At 37.7% G+C, this 23,516-nt stretch overlaps 1 protein-coding gene across 1 annotated transcript in view; it reads right to left on the bottom strand.

The window, feature by feature from the left end:
- Positions 1–11,387: 11,387 nt before the first annotated feature.
- LOC121385141 (scavenger receptor cysteine-rich domain-containing group B protein-like) overlaps positions 11,388–23,516 on the bottom strand; it is an 80,450-nt gene continuing 68,321 nt past the window's right edge. The window contains exon 13 of the mRNA XM_041515678.1: positions 11,388–11,410. Coding sequence (XP_041371612.1) covers positions 11,388–11,410 — 23 coding nt within the window. The remainder of the gene's footprint in view (positions 11,411–23,516) is intronic.

Raw genomic sequence — 23,516 nt, 5'->3', positions numbered from 1 at the left:
TGTGCGTGCGTGTGTGTGTGTGTGTCTGTGATTGTCTGTGAGTGTATGCGTGTGTGCGTGCGTGTGTGTATCCAACTAAAACAATTGGCAATTCGGTGACCGAAGTTTATAGGTCGAGTAATGATCCACTGAAAAATATTTTGAGAACATTTGCATGAGCAAGGACGAATTTCGACCCCCGAATCCCTCCCCCTGTGCAACCGCCTTATTCGACCCCACCCTGTCTTATGTATACCATTACTGATTACAAACGTTGACCTGGTAAAGTACTTATTTGAGATAAAATTTAATATCGCCGCCAATTTTCTTTCAGTTTAGTACACTTCATGTTTTGGGGTTTAAACACAAAAGGGTTTCAGATTATTGTAAGAGGATTGTTTGTGCAAATAATAAAACAAATTAAAAAAAATGTTTTATTTAACGACGCACTCAACACATTTTATTTATGGTTATAAGGCGTCAGACATATGGTTAAGGACCACACGGATATTGAGAGAGGAAACTCGCTGTCGCCACTTCATGGGCTACTCTTTTCGATTAGCAGCAAGGGATCTTTTATATGCACTATCCCACAGACAGGGTAGTACATACCACGGCCTCTGATATACCAGTCGTGGTGCACTGGCTGGAACGAGAAATAGCCCAATTAGTCGAGGCAGTTATGTAAATTTGCATTTTTTTTTTTTTGCTCAAGTCAGTAAAATGTATTTCTTTTTATTCTTAAGACTACCCAGAATTAGAAATCCATTGTTGGCATTTTTTTCAGTCATTTGATCATGGCGGCCATCTTGAAATTCAAAATGGCCATAATTTTGGAATATTTTACATATATTTTGACTCCCAGTTAACATAGAAACACAATTCTTGTGTCTATTTATATTTTTAAGGTCAATGAACTAGCTGATAACATTTTATTTATTCATTTGGGCATGACAGCCATCTTGAAATTCAAAATGGCCGCCAATTAAATATTCTTATATATATATTTACTCAGTTGACTCACAACCACAATTTAGGTATCTGTTTACATTTATGAGCTCAGTGAATGAAGTTGTGAAAACAAAAATTGTTGTCTGACCTAAGCATCCATCTTGAAATAAAAAATGGCCACCATTTTAATATATTTTTCCATATATCTGCACTCACGGTTAACATAGAAACACAATCTTTTTTGTCTATATATAAATGTATGTAGCCATGAATTTATTGATGACATTTTTATAATCCTCCAATCGTGGCAGCCATCTTGAAATTCAAAATGGCCACCATTGTAATGTATTTTTCATATATCGTAACTTCCGGTTAAGGCAGAAGCACAATTAGTTTTGTTTGTACATTTTCAGGATCAATGAACTAAAGTGTGACATTTTTATAACCATCCTCCAGTCATGGAACCACGTTAAAATTCAAAATGGCAGCCATATGAAGATTAAAACATGGCCACCAATTTTATCATTTGGCAAATACTTTTTCTCATAGTCCACATACATTTTATGTGAAATAATTAAAATATTGCATTACTAATGACTTTCATGTTCTAGATTTTAATGAAATAGAGGAACAGACCAATTGTAAACTGTAATTCACAATGATACATTAGCAGGGCTCACCCATTTAGTATCTGGCTAATACAATGTTGTTTAAATTAGCCACTTTTTAATAATTTCTAAAGAAATATCCTACATACATGTATGTGAAAATTGACTAAAATTAAATTATTTTCCATTGTGACTCCTGATTAGGCATCTACTTTGTCTGTAATGGCATGTGTATTGCATCAACCATCACCACGTGTAGAGTTCTGTACATTGCAGGTTGTTTTCCTTACAGATTCATCTACCTGAACGCTTACAGATACCACAGTTGCATCTGATCAGTTCTATCACAGCCTCTGGTGCAGATTGCACCTTCAACATTATTTACAAATATATCCACCTTCATCCAACCATGGGTCTAGATCACTGGATGTAGCATGGAATCCCAAGCTATGATATTTGCTTGGAGATATGCTCTTTGGGTATGTGTTATTAGATATTTGGCAGCGTTTCCACACTTTGGTTTGGTGATGGTGTCTTGAACTTCTATCCTCTCAGAATAGCTGCATCAGTTGTAGAAATGAGCCTTGAGCTTAGTACCATGGAGTACTGACCTCTTTGTATGATTCATCAGTAATTCCAAGCTGGCTAAGAGCTTCAGATATAACCAGTGAAGCTTTCCCGAATACATTCAATAACATTTGTTTGCATATACCATCAATTTGTCCTGTTGTGTCGCATCCATTTACTATATGCAAACCTGGTAATGCTGATGTTCTTTTTGTACCCAGTTCATCGTCAATTAGTTGCATGTTGATCTGGTTGCGACTTACGTCTGTACTGATAATTATTGGGATCAGTGTGTGTGCGATCTTCTCAGGATAAGAACTAAGTCTGTGTCTGGTGCAGAAATTCACTTCTAATCTGCCGTATATGTTGTCAGTAAACAGAAGCATTTCCTGTATGCTTTGATTCACTATTAGATGGTTACATGGGTGTAAGATTTATTTCTTAACACAATAATATTTATGAAAGATGACATCAGATATTTCCACTAACCAGGCTACAGATTTTCGAAGTTATCTGAGCGCTACGATATCGAAAACTATTGCAGGCCATGATGTAGCAGTGCCACATGCGAAAGCCTACTCATATCAATGACACCAATACATCTGGCATATAACGTTATTCACTGATGTAAAACGCTAGTTAGTCACAAACACAACAAAATATGTACTAAAATACCATCCTACCACAGGTGTCAGTACACAAGAAGAAGCAGACAAGCTCATGGTTCCTCATACTCATGAAGTAATCGAGCCAGGCAATGAGGTGGATTTCTACATCAAAGACACAGACTGTTGGGTTTTTATCACCATTAGGTTACACAAATAAGTATATGTAAATCACAACCAGATCAACCTTCAGAGATAGACTTGGATTACCAGATGTTCATGCTTTAACTGAATATGACACAACAGGACAACTGGTGATGGTGGACATCAGTAAAGAGAATTCAATGTATTCACGAAAGCTCCACATATAAGTAACACCAAAGTCAGGTTGGTGATGAACCATACAAAGAGGTCAGTGAATAATGTGAAGATTTTACTGCCTGGAACCAAGCACAAGGGTCATTTCTACAACAGATGCATCTACTCTAAGATGAAAGAAGTTCAAGAAACCATCACCAAACCAAAGTGTGGAAACACTACCACCTACCTTTGGGGTGTGAAAACAGCATACCCAAAGAGCACATCTCCCAAGCACATTTCTGAGCTCAAGATGCCATGCTACATCTGGACATTCTTGGTCCATGCAAACTTGGTTGGGTCAAGGGGGTTGGTATATTTGTGACTGCTGTTGGAGGTGCAAGCTACACCAGAATCTCTGGTAGAACTGATCAGATGCAATTGTGGTGTCAGTACGTGTTCAGATAGATGTACTGTAATTTAGTGTAAGCGACACAACCTTCAATGTACAGAGCGTTGCAAGCGTGAAACCGATGAGGACTGCTGCAATACAGATGAAGTAGATGCTTAATATGTCAATATGAATTACAATTTACAGTTGGTATGTTCCTTTATTTCATTGGTTTGCCATTAGTATTGCAATATTATAATTATTTGACCTAAAATGTACTAATGAACACAAAAGTTGCATTTGTATGTAGACTAGGAGAAAAAGTATTTGCCGAATGATTACATTGGTGGACATTTTGAATTTCCATATGGCTGCCATTTTGAAGTTTAAGATGTTTGCCATAATTGGATGACTATAAATCTAAAGAATTAGATTCATTGACCAATGAAATGTACATCTAGACAACAAAATTGTGCTTCTCCATTAGCCATGAGTTGATATATAAGACAAATGTATTAAAGTGGCGGCCATATTGAATTTCAAGATTGTTTTCCTGATTCAAAGACTATATGAATGAAAACCATTCAATGCATGGAATACAGAAATGATGTACATGGACAAACAATTATGCTTCCACGTTAACCGGGAGTTGAGATATTTGAATTTTTTTTATTAAAGTGGTAGCCATTTTGAATTTCAAGATGGCTGCCAAGATCAGACAAAAATTTTCCTTTTTACAAAATAATCATCAGAACTCATAGATGTAAACTGACACCAAAATTATTTTTCTGTGTTTAATGGGAGTAAAGATAGAGGAAAAAATATAATGGAATGACGTCCATTTTGAATTTCAAGATGGTTGCCAAGTGAGATGAATAATAAAAATATTTTGTAATTCACTGACATAATGTTTAAATAGACCCCAAAAATATGTTTCTATGTTAAATGGGAGTGGAGATATATAAAGAAATTATATAAAAATGACGGCCATTTTGAATTTCAAGATAGCTGACATGATAGTGGTAAAACAAAATGCTACTAATGGATTTTTAGTTCAGGCAGGTCATGGGAACATATGACCAAAATTTTATTAACTTGAGCCAAAAAAAAAAAAAAGCAACCTTCAAATAATGACTAAATGGGCCCACCGACGGGGGTCGATCGCAGACCGACTGCGCATCGAGCGAGCGCTTTTCCACTGCGCTACGGGACGCCCGTGCAGATAGATAATAAAGCACTAGACTGTGTTATAAATAACAAACTGGTTAGGTCGCTTTGTGTCGACATGCAAGTCGTTTGTGGTGAGACGTTTGAACCTTTTTCTTTCTTTTTTTACCATATTAAATTCTATGAAATTATACATACATACATACATAGTGTGCCCCCACCCTCTTCAATCGTAGGTTGACCCAACAATCTAAAATCCTGGCTGTAACAGTGTGACGGCGGGATATATCTCAATGGTAAAACGCTCGCCACAGCACATTGCTTTATTAATCACTGGGTGTTGGATGTCAAACATTTGGCAGTTTTCACATAGTCTTAGCAAACGATCTTTTATATGCACTATCCCACTGACAAGATAACACATACTACGGCCTTTGATATACCAGACGTGGTGCACGGAGATCCACCGTAGACCAACCGCGTATCTAGTGAGCCACCCCCTGGTGTAACAAAGACCCTGGTATGTACTATCCTGTCTGTGGGATGATGCATATAAAATATTCCTTGCTGCTAACTGGAAAAAGTAGCCCATTACGTGGCGGCAGTAGGTTTCCTATCTCATTATCTATGTGATCTTTAACAATATGTCAGACTCCATATAACCATAATTAAAATATTTTGAGTCCGTCGTAAAACATCCCTTCCTTCCTTCCCACTCAATTCGACCATAGGAGCACATGGATATATTTAGAGGGAACCGATTCAAAGCCCCCCCCCCCCCCCCCTTGAAACCGCCCCTCTCGGGGCGTTTATGTCAAACATTTAAGAACTTTTATAACAAAAATGACTGTAACATTGTTTTCCTTTTTCGTTATTTAAACCCCAACAGTGTGTTCAGAGGGACGAGTGCTCGCATACGTTCGCGATCATTTCAGTGTGTTTGCACGATATGCTCCGTTTGGGGACCCAGTAGCCGATGTGTATTTATTGTGCTGGGGTGTCGTTAAACATGCATTCATTCATTCATTCATTCATTCATTCATTCATTCGGATGATATGGGATAAAGATACCCCCACCAGAGAAAAGCACCTTGATGTAATGCACCTGGTATTATATGTATATCGTGTTAAACAGTTTCTTTCAATAATTAATCACAAATGATTTCGAATATCCCAGAATTATTTTAAATAGTACTTATGAGAATGTTGAAACGTGGCGCGCTCGACTGAGGTGTTTGCGTCGCATGATCGAACCACCTCGGTGTTTGCGTCCAACTGACTGCTTTTTTCTCGTTCCAACCAGTGCATCACAACTAGTCAAAGGCCGTGGTCTGTGGGAAAGTGCATATAAAAATCCCTTGCTGTTAATGGAAAAATGTAGCATGTTTCCTCCGAAGACTTATCAAGAAACATTAAATGTTTGACATCCAATAGCCGATGGTTAATTAGTCAATGTGCTCTAGTGGTGTCGTTAAACAAAACAAAGTTTAACAAACTTTGACTTAGGAGACTCCGCTTACCCGAGTTTGTGGATTTTCCGATCTCTTAAGGGTGCACGCCAATGATTAATTAATCAATGTGCGCTATCTATATTTTGATGATGAATTAAAACCTAAGTCATTGAAAAAGGACACTTCATTCGGGCGCGCGCGCGTGTGTGTGTTTGTGTGTGTGTGTGTGTGTCACAATGACCCCTGTGACCTCACCCTTAGATTCGCCAGTGCGTTTCGATGTCATAACTAGTCCTGTCTCAGTACAGCTCGGGTTATATAGATATGTGAAGTTTTAACGAACAGTGCTCGTGACAGATTGTCACAGAGAGCGGGGTTACGGTGACAATTTTACCGCTCGACTGCTTCCCAGCAGCAAAACTGGTTTACATACGAAACAAAAGGCAGCATCTTCGTTACAGCAGAGCCGCGTTGGGTTTATTAACGATCCCGTTGTTTTCTGATGTCTGTACTAACAAAAAGAACGGACACACGGGAAGAAGCGCAGCGTTCGAAACTACGGCACGCGTGGCTGGCTCCATACAGAGCGCGCGTCTATCTGATAGTGACACAAGACAAACGGACGCCCTGTCACACGAAACCATCGAGTTATCTCGCGTTGATTTAATACAGCATCGACTGTTATACTGTAGTGAAGCGAAAGAGGAAACACCTATATTTATCGCTAATGTCCTTAACAACAACAGCAGCACCAACAGCAGTAGCAGCAGTAACAACAGTAGCAGCAGCAATCAAATCCAAACAAACAAACACGTGTCACGGTCATTACTTACGGGGTGTCGGGGTGGGATCCTGGGCCCTGTTTTGCAAAGCGATCTTTGCGCTAAAATCACCTAAGTGCATGAGTTAGCCATGCAGGTAATAAGGTGATATTAGCGCTAAGATCGCTTCGTAAAAAGAAGCCCAAGTTATTAACAAATGTTTGACATCCAATAGCCGATCACATTAGATCCAGCATTTTGTAAAGGGGTTTATCATCATCAATGTCATAATCATAATTATAATCACCATCAACATAATAATAATAATAATTATCATCATCATCATCATCATCATCACCACCATCACCACCATCGTCATCAACAACTCATCATCATCACCATCATCATCATCATCACCACCACCGTCATCAACAACAAAAACAACTCATCATCATCAACACCGTTATCACAGTATGTTTTCAACGTTGTGCGTGCGTACGTGTGTGAGTGAGTGAGTGTGTGTGCGTGTATGTCTGAGTGAGTGGTATGTCTACTCACTCTTTCGTTCAACATCGTGTGTGTCAGTGTGTCTGTTTTACGGTGTGTATGCGCGCGTGTATGTGTGTATATTAGCCCGAATACTCTGACTGTAAGATAGTCCATGGGCCAGAGGCCAATTTTTCATGATTTGGTACCACCCAGAGGGACAAAGGCTCATATTTTTTTTTTGATAGGTCTATGCATGTAGATAATAAAATGAGGTGATAGCCTTCCGTATTGAGTAGCTTTCTGTCATTTTCACCCTGAAAACTGAATAGTGTGCGGAAAAAACATTTTGGGGGTAGGGGAAACTTAATTTGGAATAACTTTCTTTAGAATCACCCTATCATAGCAATTCACCACTCAAAATATGTTTTGAAGTCCCCTATCAAATACACATCATAATATGCAAATGAACCTCAAAAGTAGGTCAACAGAGGTCAAAAGGTCACCAATTTTGGGTCGAGCTCAAAATTTGCAGATTTCAGCTTTGATTCGTCATCTATTGGGACATTTGCCAAAATCAGGCCTAGACATGGCTCAAAAACTGTGTCAGAAGGAATTTCCAACCATTTAAAGGTACCCATGTTCAGCCATCTAGAAAAATATTGAAACGGAAACAAACGAGCCAAGGTCAATTTTAGCGGAAATTGATACTTTTATGATATATTAGTACTGACACCAATATCAACCTTAAATCACACTATAATGACAATAAGTCTCACAAAATGTTTATTACAAAACAGTTGTGTATCTTTTTGAGTAACTGAAGCATGAAGCAGGCCAAAGAGGTCAAAAGGTCACCTATATTCGGTCATGCTGGAAATGTTCAATGTTCAGCACGCTAGTATCATGTTTTTGGCCAGCCTTTAAGATAATAACTCAAAATAGCTTGGGACACATCTACGAAAACCATACTTAATAATTTTCAAAAAGAATTGGATTAGTAAAAAATGGTTCAATGGTTTGTAGCCACAGTGTAAGTTACATTATGATAAAAATCTGATAATGGTACCATGGTCTCATCCCATGACATAGAACTGTGACCCTACATAGAGCAGCTTTCATTAAAATTATTTGAAACAATGCACTGATATACTGATTCCTACCTATATGTTATTGCATTTCAGTCAAGATAGTTTGACACCCTCTGTTTTTAATTAGTATCATTACGCCCAGAAAACTGTTTAATATCGCGACTTCTCACAGCAATATTTTGCCGACTTTATGCAGTTTTATAATAAGACGTACATGTGTTACAAAGCAAATTGTCCTGGATTTTCTTAATCCTCCGCTTCATCTAAATCAGAACCCTCTGAATCGTACTCCAATGCCTCGTCACCCTAATCCTCTTTTTGATTTCCGCACGTCTGTAGCCGGCACATATAAGTACATTTGAGGCCCCACTGTCCTAACATGGACGCTTCTTGTAAGCATTCCCTTTTGCATTGACATGCAAGTCGTTCCAACACTGCATCTGGAGCAGCCTGTCCATGCATCCAGTCAATATTCAGTGAACCAGCAGCTATCCTTACCCAACCATGGCCATTGGGTTCTGGCACATCAGGGTTTCGTTGACATACTCCTGCTTGGTAATTTGCTCGTTGTATGTGCTGCTGAAGACTGTCCTCACAAGGTGGGAGAGTGCTGGAATCAACTTAACATCTCTTGGTTAAAAAAATGTCATGTCACAGGACATTCACTTTGGTTGTTTTTTATGAAGATGCATACATACGGTAAGTCCAATTAAAGCTTGTGACAACCTATCACCTAAGACAGCCCTCAACTGTTTTATGTCCATGTACTTTGTCCTCATTTTAGTTCCCTTTTCCTGATAAAGGGAACTTTTGATGTCCTTTGCAAATGCAATGCAAAGAACAAAAACATCCTAGTGGCTGCTTCTTCCTGTGATGGTTGTAACTCATCGACCAGGGATGTCTAACCGCGCTTTATTTTTCAACACTTTTCACCACATGTAAAATATAGCGTTTTGTTTCCAATTATTGCCTTGCTATCATCCGACTTCCATTCCTCCATGATGAACTCAATCAGCATGGTCTTGTTATGGGCTTCAGAGAGGACGCTTCTTCACTGCTTAATCCTATGTCCTGCAGAAATATTGTTGAATCTTACACCAGACCCGGCGCCCCTGTTCACCCGTTCTGCGTCCTTGATGGAAGATTCTCAATACACATCAAATACAACATCAACTCTGTCACTCTTGTCTGTCTTCTTCTCTAAGAACCCTCTTCAGTGCAGCCTTGACTAAGTCACGGAATGTTTTATCGTTGCCTTCCAATTTCTGAATGATGCTCATCATATCTACAATACAGGCTGACTATCAGGAAGCGTTTCGTCAACTGGAACGTTTTGCGCAGTGTCATTCATGAACTTTGCCTTGTCAGTTTTTCTAAGTGACCCATCTCCATTATTCAAAGCCCATGGTATTGGATTGAGTGGATGACTGAGAACTTGTTTCATATCTAGTTCTCTACTCTGAGCAACAACAATTATGTGTCCATACAAATCTCTATCTACTTGACCTTTTTCGTTGCTTTTTCATTGTTGCGAAGAAGTCCAATCGACTTGCCTCAGAGTTTTCTAGACGATTTATTTTGAATTCCTGATATGCGGCCTCACCAGTTTTGGAACCATTTACAAGATCACAAGCAATTTCCATGGTTGCCAGATTCACAAGCTTCATCCTCGAGTTGCCTTGGTCATTGCAAATCCGGGTGATTCAACCTATAGTTCCCAAGCCCCACCATCTCCCTGAGCTGTCTGAGGAAAACGATTCTGCACTCAGCATTGAGATAGTACTTTTGTACTTCACCAGGTTTCAGGCTATAGCCCTTAGTTCTGCCAGGGGCTTGAGTGTCTTTGTTAACTGTCTCTGCAAAGGTTTGGTCCACTGGAATTCTCCCAAATGGCTCCAAGCTGGACTACAAGGCCCCCTTGCATAAAGTAATCATACACATCAGGATGGTCGGTGCAGAAATTGGACATCTGGGCATAGTATAAAGGAGAAGGTATCTGGCGTAATTCAGCCTATCAATAAGCGAAGCACCATGGAAGCAAGGCCCTGATGGAGGCAAGATGAAGCTGAAAATCTCCTTCCCTTGAAGAAAGCAACAACCCGAGGCTAATCGCTACCATGTCCACATACAACATCCAAAATGAAGACAGCTTGCCATTGTCATTTCTGAGAAGGTTTAGGTATTGTTGAAAGAGCTGTAGTATACGCATATATGATGGCACCTGTTCCAACTCTTGCAACCTTTCTCCAGATATGTCCTCTGCAAAATCTGACAATAATCAGTGCTTGGGTCAGGTTATCCTTTTCATTATCCCCTAACCATGCTTCAAAGCCACCCCATACTAATCGCATGAGTGCCTAGTACATCAGTTTGTGTAGCCTAATTGCAAGGTTGTACTTTCGACCATCCAGCACCCCAGATATCGAACAGTCCGCAATAACCCCAGATTCTGCAGCTACATCTCTTAACCCGGCATCACCAAAACGCTTCCCTATTATTGCCAGCATTGTACATATTGTGTGGAAGACCCCTAATTGCAGAACAATGGGACTGAATGTATCTTGGTGTTTCCATGCAACCTCCGAGGCTTTAGCGTAGAGTGTCTGATCAAATACACATACAATCACGTTCAGTTTCAAAGCATGCATGATTTTCAGGGATCGATTCAGTACTTCATAGACAGTTGTCAAGTCTGTTGCAGGGACATTTACTGTTGGGAGGTAGGCAATATTGTCTTCTACAATGTCCCTGCCACACCGGAGTTTTATATTAAATCCAATCCAACTACCGACACTTTGACATTCTGTGTTAGACAAACAAGACACCACCCACGCGATGTTCTTCAGGAGTGCAAGTACCAAGTATATGTGGCCAAAGTTGCAAAGATACTTAGAAATTGAACTAAATACAAAGGATTACATTCTACCTCTATTTGGTGAAAGTGAAACAGACAGCTAGTGTTATCTATTGACAATAGTTTGAATGGGGAGTAAGCATTTTTAAAAGATCAGTTCAATGAATTTTGATGGAATTTCAAGAGTTCCACCAGCCTGTACCTGTTCAATATGAAAACAAAAACTGAATTAGGGTGCTCAGACACATTATGACTTTCTCATTGCCGTTTCCATACTTATTTTTCAGGATGAGCTTGGTTGGTACCATCAAATCATAGAAAACTGAATAGTGACCTTTTGACCTCTGATGACCTACTTTTATACATGCCAATAATAATTTTCTTTAAAAGACATCAGATGCCAAGAGCACTTCATAATAAACAATTTGAGTGTTTATTTGTTCTAATAGGGTGTTGTGTTAGTTAACGAGGCTGGTAAATTTGATATATCATAAAAGTATAAATTTCCGCAAAAACTGACCGTGGCTTGTTTGTTTCAGTTTCAATATTTTTCTAGATGACTGACCATGGGTGCTTTTAAATGGTTGGACATTCATTCTGACACAGTTTCTAGCCATTTCTAGGACTGATTTTGGCAAATGTCCCAATAGATGACGAGGCAAAGCTGAAATCCGCAAATTGTGTAATTGATAGGGGGCTTCGAAACACACATTTTGAGCGGTGAATTGCTATGATAGGGTGATTCTAAGGAACGTTATTCCAAATTAAGTTTCCCCATCACCCAAAATTTGCTTCGTAATTTTTCCCGTATACTATTCATTTTTCAGGGTGAAAATGACAGAAAGCTACTCGATACGGAAGGCTATCACCTCATTTTATTATCTACATGCATAGACCTATCAAAAAAAACCTATGAGCCTTTGTCCCTCTGGGTGGTACCAAATTTTGGTCTGGCCCATGGACTAAGAGAGCTAGACGGACATTTGGACATAAATACGCTCTCATTACAGTCGGAGACCAAGCTATGCAATTTGTTTGGCAATCGCCGACCACCAAAAAGTAGTCAAAGATTTCCGCTCTAATACCACAACAATCCTATGTTTGACGTCAAATACATTTACATCGACCATTTTCGAGTTCCTTGATTAAAAAAAAAGATTCAAATATTAATCACTAATACATACACTACAGAAAGAAACCCGACAGCACCCATATTCAGCTAAGCTTCGGCAAACTCCGGACAGCAGAATTCTAAGTGCGCCGACCTATATCGTGACGTTGCGTCACATGATCGCCCATTCAGCCATTCCGTCTTCCAGGGGCCGTCTCATACAATAATACGACAAGAGCCCGACAATCACCAAAAAAGAAGTCTGTTTTGTGTAACAACACCACTAGAGCACATTGATTCATTAATCATCGTCAAATATTTGGTAATTTTTATCATAGTGTTAGACACCAAACCCGCTACATTTTATCATTAGCAGCAAGTGATCTTTTATAGGCCTATGCACCATCTTGCAGACAGGATAGCACATACCACAGCCTTTAATATGCCAGCGTGATACACATGCCAAGCAGGCATACGACTCGTAGATCAAATACTTTTTTCACCTTGAGAAAATGTGAAGGTAATATTGTCTCTCTCTCTCTTCCTCTCTCTCTCTCTCTCTTTCTCTCTCTCTCTCTCTCTGACATAATACACTAGTTGGCTATAGCTTAATGGGCCACCGACGGGGATCGATCCTAGATCGACCACTGTATTTACCCATTTGGTAATTAAAAAGCCCTGTAAAAAGGCTTGTACTCTAGGGAAATACTTGTGTTTAAAATGCAGTTAAAAGATCATAGGTTAGGTTGGAGGGTTGAGTTGCAGTCACGCGTTCTTTCTTCAAAGCAATGGCTGGGGATGTTTCACACACACACACACACACACACACACACACACACACACACACACATATTCCTTTCTTCCCTTAACAAACATCCCTTTCTTCTCCTTAACAAATATTCCTTTCTTCTCCTTAACGCATATGCCTTTCTTCTTAACAAACATTCCTTTCTTCGAGACAAATATGTCTTTCTTTCCCTTGACTAAAACAAAATACTAAAAATAAATATTTGTATTCAATTAATCTTTATTTTACGAGGAAGGAAATCTTTTATTTACTCCACACATTTTATTTACAGTTATACGGACATATGGTTAAGGACCACACAGATATTGATTGAGGAAACCCGCTGTCGCCACTTCATGGGCTACTTTTTTTTTTATTAGCAGTAAGGGATCCTACACTATCCCACAGACAGGATAGTACATACCACGGTCGTTGTCCAGTTGTGGAGCACTGGCTGGATATAGCCCAATGGGCCCACCGACGGGTCCATCACAATACGTTGGCCAAATATATCTTTTCCAGTTTCTTTAAGATGCTTACATTCCACCAAAAAGTGGCGCACCGTCAGAGAACACTGACAGTGCTGACATTGAGGTGGAGGATCTTTCTTTAAGGTAAATGAATGAGCTAAGTAAGTATGACCGATGCGAGCACGACACAATACTATTTCATCCATCCTGCACCGTCTTATATCTATATTTTTACATGTGCATTAATTAGAATGAGTTAATTGGTAATCTGACGTCTGCCATGGTATCCACTTAGAGACATGCCAATCAAACCAATTAGTGTCAAGCACTAATTAAATATGTAACGATCAATATAATACAATGCAATTTAATTGTTGCCACGGGTATTGCAGGCGTCTGAACGAGTACACCTTGACAACTGTATATTACATAGATACGTGTTTAGTATGCGTCTTATAAATAAGGATAATTTACCCATGAAAGACAGACTCGGGGAAAACAGATAATGTTCACACGCCTTGAAGTTCTCTCACAAAGCACAAACTCTACTGGAAGATCCGAGAGACAGTTTTGTAACTTAAGCAATGTCAACTCTATCGGGAGGCCTGTGTGTCATTCACCCAAGAGCTCTGACTTGTATATTATCTGTATTACCATGTTGTTAACTTATTAATCACGTTTCATGTTTGGAAAGTACAATACAAGAAACTACATCACTAACTTGAGACTTCTGTTGTTCATTCATTTACATACGTAAATTTACGCTGTGTTAAGTGGTGGAGATCCGATCGCAAAATCTACCTTATTCTACGGCCAAGTGAGTACATCAAAATCTACCTTATTCTACAGAAAAGCGAGTACATCAAAATCTACCTGACTACAGCGAAGCGACTACAACACAATCTACGTGACTCTGCAACCAGGTACAGCAAAGTACAACTGAATCAAGAATAATAGAACGAGCACAGTCTTGCGAAAATTAACTTTTTCTAATCAAAATTTGACAGAAATAGAACTTACATAACTGTTGGACCAACAGAAATGCATCAATATTCGTGTCAACGAAAACCCAAAATCCGGACGACTAGCTTAACATGGAATTCTACACAACAGAACGTCCCAAGCGACACGGTCTGTCAAAACGGTAAGTGGTTATTTGGCAAAAGAAATTGTGAATGTCGTGCAAATCTATGTCCATTACAAATGTTCTGTTTAAAATGTTCTAATCTAAATGCTCACTCAGATGTAAACCACATAAATTGTCATAAATACTCCAAACATCATGCCAAAGTCGACAACATTTCTAAACCTAAACACAAATCGGATAAACAAAGAGAAAGGAACAATATTAGAAAATCTCAGTACGAATTTCGAAAAATTTTTGCTAGGCAACTACCATTTTGTAACTTAGGTGCTAAGTCTTTCACTAGCGTTGTCAACTTAAATAACCCACTAAAACAAGAACTCGATGCTCTTAAGGCCAAACAAAATTCCAGTAGGGAAATAAATCAAGCCAGAAATAATTTTATCATAACAACTAACGATTTGACAGAAGCACAACTAACCATCCAGAACCAATCTCAGGAAATCAGTTCACTAAAAGCACAGCTAGAACAAACCTGTACAAATACAAAAGAACTCCAAGAGTCTAAAAAAGATGTAGCGTTGTTACAAAGTATTAAAAAATAAATTGACAGAAGACTTAAAAGATTCTCGTAACAGTAATGCAAATAATGAAGAGTTTAACAAAATTGTGTGTCATAAAATGCAAACAGACATTGATGCTTTACATCAACAATCAATCAGTTATTACAATAAGCTTGTTCAACAAAACACTGAGTTAGAAAATCTTAGACGGGAAAATTATGAACTAGTACAAAGACTAAATACATTGAGTAATACAACATATCCACAACAGTACATGACAAGACGAGACAAATATCACCGAAGGTAAATAACAACTCATTTGATTATTAAATGTTTTTCGGAATAAATAATATAAACACTAAACGTATTAATTTTCAGTAAATTCATAGTCTTGAGATACCTAAAGTGATATTAGAAAGTAAGCTTGACATTCACACAGCCAAAACCATGTATACGTTTATAGAGACGACAGCACCATCAGCATCAGTGCCTGGATTCGAACTCGAGATAAACAGCCTGCCAACTACAACTGCTTCAGACGACGTCAATGTTAACCAACTGACTCAACGAGATTACGATACAAGCGAACTTGTCTAATAGATGAAACAGTTTAATTGTGATACCACAATTTGGGCGCGGGACAACTATTTCAAGCACTGTATACAAACTATCTTAACAAGTTATTAACTAGACATGAGGACGTGTCATTTCTTCGGATGGTGGATAACTGTCACAGTGCTAAACTTCAACTTTATAACAATACGGATTATATCTTTATTTTTACATGTGCATTAATCAGAATGAGTTAATTGGTAATCTGACGTCTGCCATGGTATCCACTTAGAGACATTCTAAACAAACCAATTAGTGTCAAGCACTAATTAAATATGTAACAAGCAATATAATACAATGCAATTTAATTGTTGCCACGGGTATTGCAGGCGTCTGAACGAGTACACCTTGACAACTGTATATTACATAGATACGTGTTTAGTATGCGTCTTATAAATAAGGATAATTTACCCATGAAAGACAGACTTGGGGAGAACAGATAATGTTTACACGCCTTGAAGTTCTCTCACAAAGCACAAACTCTACTGGAAGATCCGAGAGACAGTTTTGTAACTTAAGCAATGTCAACTCTATCGGGAGACCTGTGTGTCATTCGCCCAAGAGCTCTGACTTGTATATTATCTGTATTACCATGTTGTTAACTTATTAATCACGTTTCATGTTTGGAAAGTACAATACAAGAAACTACATCACCAACTTGAGACTTCTGTTGTTCATTCATTTACATACGTAAATTTACGATGTGTTAATAGCATGAAGCTTGTTCGCAACGGCACCGTCCCAATCACGTTGCATTGTGCTAAAGACGGTTACATGTTATCAATATAGCTAACTGCGTTCATATCTTTGGATATATTTTCTTCTCTAAACATCACCAATAATTACGTTAATTCCACATTGCTTAATATATATAATTCCTGTTATTCATTAAGGAAAAAAAAAAAAAAAGAGAGAAAAAAAGTAAGGATCGAAGATTGCGAAGCGGCCAGTGTGAAAATATAGCGCGTGTTCTATGATTGTTCCATCTATCTGTAGTTCGCGCCAGCACAGACGCAGTGTGTTTTGACAGATTCGATTCAATGCGATTAATTTGGGACTGGTACCATACTCGACAGACCCTGGCGGAGTATTACAGTTCTGTTCTGCAGGGTTCCAAGCTTTCTCGGCGGGTGCGTCATGGGGAGTGCTCCACGCTGTGTGGTGGAGAAGGTTTGATAGAACAGCATCGACGACGTGTATGTCCTACGTATGACCCTCTTTTCGAGTCACAGCTCGGAAATGGCCTCTGGTGTTCTTCTTAACTACCACTAATCATCTTCCCTGTGAGGCCTGTGCCAAACTTCCTCCATTCCCAACCTCCCTTTAACCTCGTAAGAGCTGGTCGTCTTGATATTTGTAAGAAGCCCAAACTGGATTTTGTCTTCAAATAATTTCGTACGTACAAAACCCTTCAATATTTTAGGAAATAAGATGAAATTTAACCTAATACAAATATTAGAACGATCAGAAACACGTGTAATATACAGCCACTAATATTTTATGCAGATAAATATATTTGAAATGTAATTACAATCGTTAAAACGTCTCTGTTAGTCGATAACATCTTAAAAATTGCAGCAAACTCAGGAATGTCCCTTTAAATCTTTTTAATTACTCCCATCCCTATTTGGCTGTAAATTTCAAAATTCTCCCCTTAAATCATTCTCTCCCGGGTCAAGTCCCTGACTATCCAGAGACAGGACCTTAGTGGTATTGGGACATGTTAAAATAGTTCACATCACATCGGAAATGGCACATGCTATACCGGCCCGTGAAGAGGCATGTAAAAGGCCAAAGAGAAACAAAACTAATGTTCTTCAGTGGAAGGGTGTAATATTTAGGTCGATTGGGTATTTTGTTTTGATACGATTGTCAAGTGTGAAATGTATGGTTATGTTCTTTAGAATACTCTACTTTACCTATTTATGAGTAGGTCATATTCCTTTCTGTTTATATTCTTTATAATACTCTACTTGACCTTTTATGAGTAGGTCGGTCCCCAGAAATATCCTTCCTCCATTATTTTTTTTCTCAGATCCTGGTCATTTGTTTACGAAAGCTGTTAAAATGTTTTCGGCGCCTACACTACGGTTACCCACGGTTCCTATATATATATATATATATATATATATATATATATATATATATGTGTGTGTGTGTGTGTGTGTGTGTGTGTGCGTGTGTGTGCGTGTGTGTGTGTGTGTGTGTAACGTGGATTGTCAACATAAGACGGCATCATGGCAACATGTTTATTGATCAGAGTTGAAGATGATGAACATGCAGCAAATGATGACCTGAAACGAGACGAAGTACAATATTTTGGTCTCGTTTCTTAAACAAAATATATTCTCTCACTGAACTTTGTATCATTATACGAGATGAAAATATATTCCATTACTCGTATTATATGATAGTTCAATAATATCATTAAAACAATGTTCTGTGTATTTTACATTGAAGCCTCGACAACTTACTGACAAGTACATGTAAAGATATTACACACTGTACCTGATCAGAAACACACAGCTCCAATGCACTCTTTGAACAGCTAAATCTTTTAATAACCATTTATATTATATTAATATATATGTTTTATAATTATTATGTTTGTTAATCTCTGATAAAACGTTTTAGCATGATAACCATGACTATTTTGAATACAAATTAAAACAAATAAATCTAGAATACTGGCTCAACATCCTCGGGTGATGTACAAAGGAACAGACAGGTGCTTCAACTCAATTTATGTAAATCACACACGCATATCGATCAGTTCTTGTTTGAAAATTAAAGAGCTAACATTACCATCTAATTACTAAAACTTATTTATCAAATATAACCTTGAAATAACACACTGGTCAGAATAAACAATGTAAGTTTATAATATTCATAAAAATAATTCATTTGCTATTAATTTCTACTGATGTACCAAGGGAAATAACTCTCGTAGCCTTGTTACTATTTAAAGTGGCGATGCTTAGGTCTATGTATATTCATGACTTTAATGAAACCGCGATTCTGACCACTTTACAATTAATCTAGTTTAACTTTATATGACGTATTCAAAGGAGTGTCAACGTCTAAACTACTAATATTAATAAACATTAATCAAAACACTACATATAACTACCAAACTAAGAATAGTAACAGAAATAACATTAATCAAAACACTACATATAACTACCAAACTAAGAATAGTAACAGAAATAACGCAAAATAAACATTAATCAAAACACTACATATAACCACCAAACTAAGAATAGTAACAGAAATAATGCAAAATGCGCTCATCAACAAGAAATGGCCTACTACAATGTTTATTATAAAAACAATTGTATATAAAACTACTTTATAATAAACAATGAGTTTATAGTCCTAATGATTGGGAACACTGTCCGGTATTCTGACCTTACACATCAATAATGAGATACAGATAGGGCTGGCAGGGGGTCTACTCACGGCTAGACTTACGTTTTGAAATTAGTTTCGCTTTACCTATTTGTTTTGACGCAACTGCCATTTCCGGTAGTAACCTGACCTTTCAAAGCATCACGGTAGACAATTAAATTCTTGTCAAAGAGTTTTATAATTGTGCCGGCGGCTTTACACTGGGTTCAGAGAATAAAATGACATTATTTATTGCAACCTTTCAACAAACAAATGTAATATAATTAATTAAGTTCATTTACAATTGCCGGAAATGAACGAATCTAAAAATAGTCCAAATCACCTAGAATGAACGTAGTTTACAACGAATATAACAAAATCTAAAAAATATATGAATGAATATATATGTGTGTAATAAAATAATAACAATAATTGTTATAAAATAATATATATATATATATATATATATATATCAGGGTTGAAAATTAATATTAAAACCATGGTCGCCAGCAGGGCCATTTGAAGAAAAATCTTACTGGCCCTTCTCAAATTCAACTAGCCCTCCAATTATCACATTGAAATTCAAATGCACAGCGAAAATCGAAACTATAATGTTCTTTGTTGAATAATAACCATGTGCTCACCGTATATAGTTCGTTTGCTTCAACAGGAAAGCGATGAATTGGCATGTAACTTCATAATGAATAACGTTAAATTGCATATAAAAACATGTTTTTAAGTTTTAAACCCATACCAACTCAAATAATATTTTTAAAAACAGAAATCCAGTATAAATAAAAATATTGTTTTCTACAAATTACCATTAAATTATACAGATTAAATCTCATTTCTCATTTTTAATACAGGGTGAAGACAAAATGTTAGAACAGCAAAGATATGCAGTTTGACTTGCATTGTCGCTGAAGTAAAAGATAATGCAGTACAAAAACAAATGGTGCATGCTTTAGTAAACTAGTCTGGAAGTGACAGTCCTCTTTGTAGCGATGCAAGAGGGATGAAATAAACTCTGTGGTGATGCAAGAAGTGTCAAATTCAGTGTAAAAGATTTCCTCGGGAGTGGCTGTCCTATAGACGAAGCACCAGATAGAGCTCCATGGAATTTTCCACTATTTTGCCAAATGCCCATTCGACTCTGCATTGTGCAGAGATACGGTCATGATAATGTATTACGGTTTTGTCGTTCATATTACTTTGGATGTTCCATTAATTGTCTTAAAACCTGTATCAGAAAAGAAAAAGAAAACATATGCAGTTTGATGGTAATTTTTAAAGAATTTGTTTTTAAATTTACCTTGAACTACACTCCCTTCCCCCCAAAAAGGAGAAAAAAAGAAGATTATATTTTTATGTGAATTTTATCTTTATTCATTATGCCTCAGTAAAATGTAATAGTGTTTGCGTGTTTGCGTGGGTGTGTGTGTGCGTGGTCGCACATTTGTGCGTTTAATTTGGATATTTTAAATGATATAGTAATAGGCTATTAATAAAATACATATCGAAACAAAAATAAATCTGTTAAAAATAACCACAACATTTTACCAAAATATACGATGTACTTTGTTATCATATTACAAAGCACAACAACATATTTTTTCTTCATTACAGTAATATTTGTACGGTTATATCATCATGTAAGTCTTGGTGTCAAGACTTTAGATCTGATCTATTCTTTTTTCATGCAAATCGCTTAAACTTAAAACAACAATCGATTAACTGACCTGTGGAATAATCCCTGTAGTAATGAAAAGTTTCATTGTGACTTTTATATGTGCGTATGTGCTCACGTTAGTGTGAGTTAAAACTACAAGATAGATTTTTATTTTGTCCCAGAATAATATACGCTAATTAAATATGGCTAATTTTTACCATAACATTGAATAACAATTGTCAAAAAGTTGATAGATAATAAGGTGTATCCAGTCCATTCCAATAAGCCGACGACTTCTTGTTTTTAAAAATACATGTATGTCTGCAATTCGTTTTGAGCTCTAGTTTTAGAAAGACCCGGCCCAAAACCACAAAAGCTGAGTCTTGTGCTGTCAAAATATAGAGCATGTTCTATGTCTTCTGCTGCTGTAGTTCGCGCCAGCACAGACGCAGTGTTTTGTCACATTCATTTCAGTTTCGGTGCGTTTCTTTTTTAACTGGTACCATTCTCGCCAAACCCTAAATTCGATGGTCGCCCAATGGACTACCTTTGTAACATTCCTATTCGCCCTTAGCGACCGGGCGACTGCTAATTTTCAACCCTGTTTATTCATACTATCATTACTACCAAACATCTCTATATGGTTGCAAATGAATCACTACGCATTTTTACATGGATTATGTAAAACTAATTTTGAGAGTAGAATGATGGAAATACACAATAAAAAGGTCTCAGGTTAGCACATTTTGGCCAAATATCTATTATCAGTTTTGCCCGAATTTGAGGTTTTTCTCCAGGACTAAGGGGGCAGTCCCCCCCCCCCCCCCATCCTCTGTTTCGTACGGCCATGTGTGTATGTAGAGAAGATTCTTCATCAATAGGTCCACATTTTGTTTCTTCATTCCTTTCATCCCACCCACCCCTTTCTTGACTTCCTTTTCCCTACCCTCTTCTCCTCCCCTTCCCGTCCTATCCTTTCTTACAAACAAGGATGATGCTCCTTGTTGCAGATTCTAGCCAGTGCACCACGACTGGCATATCAAAGGATGTGGTATGTGCTATCCTGTCTGTGGATAGAAAAATGTAGCGTATTTCCTCTAAGACTGTCGAAATTATCAAATGTTTGACATCCAACAGCCAATGATTAATAATCAATGTGCTCTAGTGGTGTTGTTAAACAAAACAAAAACTTTTACTTTGTTGCAGAGTACATTTTTGGGCAAGGCATAACCCAGCAGTAAACAGCTCGACAGATACATGTTCCAGGGCTCATACAACATGTTCCAGGGCTCATACAACATGTTCCAGGGCTCATACAGTCATGGAAAAACCTGGAAAGTTATGGAATTTGTTAACTAAATGTTTCGAGTCTGGAAAGATATGTATAAATTTAACATCCCCGTCGGAGATCCTATTGGGTTATTTCTCATTCCAGTCAGTGGAGCAACAAAGGTCATGGCAGGCCCGTATGCAGGATTTGTAATTGGTGGAGGGTGTGAGAACTCCTCGTTATGAGACCAACAATGGCTAAGATTCAATTTCTTTCAGACTGTAAAGCGCAATAATGTAGAAGTGTAGAAGGAAAGCAAAACAAACCCCCCCCAAAAAACCTTCATCTAAATTTGACAGTAAAAATGTGGACGGGCCTGCATGGTATGTACTGTCCTGTCTGTAGAACGATGCTAATAAAAGATAATTTGCTGGTAATCGAAAATGATAGGCTATGGAATGCCGGAAGAAAGTTTCCTCTCTAATTATCTCTCTAACATATTTCCGATGACATAACCGTATTTAAAATGTGTTGAGTGTGTCGTAGGCCAACTGTGATGTGTCTAAAAGAAAGCGGAGATCTCTTAACGTCTCGAAACGTTAGCGAAACGTTTGCTGGCTGAACTTGGGGATTGTCTTTTCTTTCTTCACCTAACATATTTTTCTCTATGAAGAACTAACTAACTCTAACTCACTCTCTCTCTCTCTCTCTCTCTCTCTCTCTCTCTCTCTCTCTCTCTCTCTCTCTCTCTCTCTCTCTCTCTCTCTCAGGCACTTGACACAGATATTAGTATTCATGAATAAAATTCAAAATTTGTTGTATATCGGTGCACTTGATACATTTCCGCAATATTTTTCTAATACTCTCTTCATACATGACAAAAGTATTGCCACATAACGTGTATTTACATATACCGAAAATTTCGATCCCTACTATATATCTTTGGTATATGTAAATACACGTTAGGTGGCAATACATTTGTCATGTATGAAGACAGTATGCGCAAATTATTGGGGAAATATATCAAGTTTTCCGAAATACAAAAAATTTTGAATTTTATTCATGTATACTAATCTGTGTCAAGTGCCTGTGCTCTCTCTCTCTCTCTCTCTCCTCTCTCTCTCTCTCTCTCTCTCTCTCTCTCTCTCTCTGCATTTGTCTTTATACGTACAACATTTGTTTGGAGTGGTGTTGTGATATGGATGTCAGAATACAAATATCAATGTTTTCAAAGCTATAGTGTGTTCTTGTATGGCGCTCATTGTCTCATATACTGACTTCCAGAAAGGATTCTGATATTTATAGAGTAGAGGATACCCTGTGTAAGAGGTCTCTCTCCATTATGTACTAAAACT

Source organism: Gigantopelta aegis, chromosome 11, assembly GCF_016097555.1.
Source record: "Gigantopelta aegis isolate Gae_Host chromosome 11, Gae_host_genome, whole genome shotgun sequence".
In the NCBI taxonomy this organism is placed as follows: Eukaryota; Metazoa; Mollusca; class Gastropoda; order Neomphalida; family Peltospiridae; genus Gigantopelta; species Gigantopelta aegis.
Note: the sequence above shows the minus strand (reverse complement) of the source record. Positions and strands in the feature narration are given on the sequence as shown.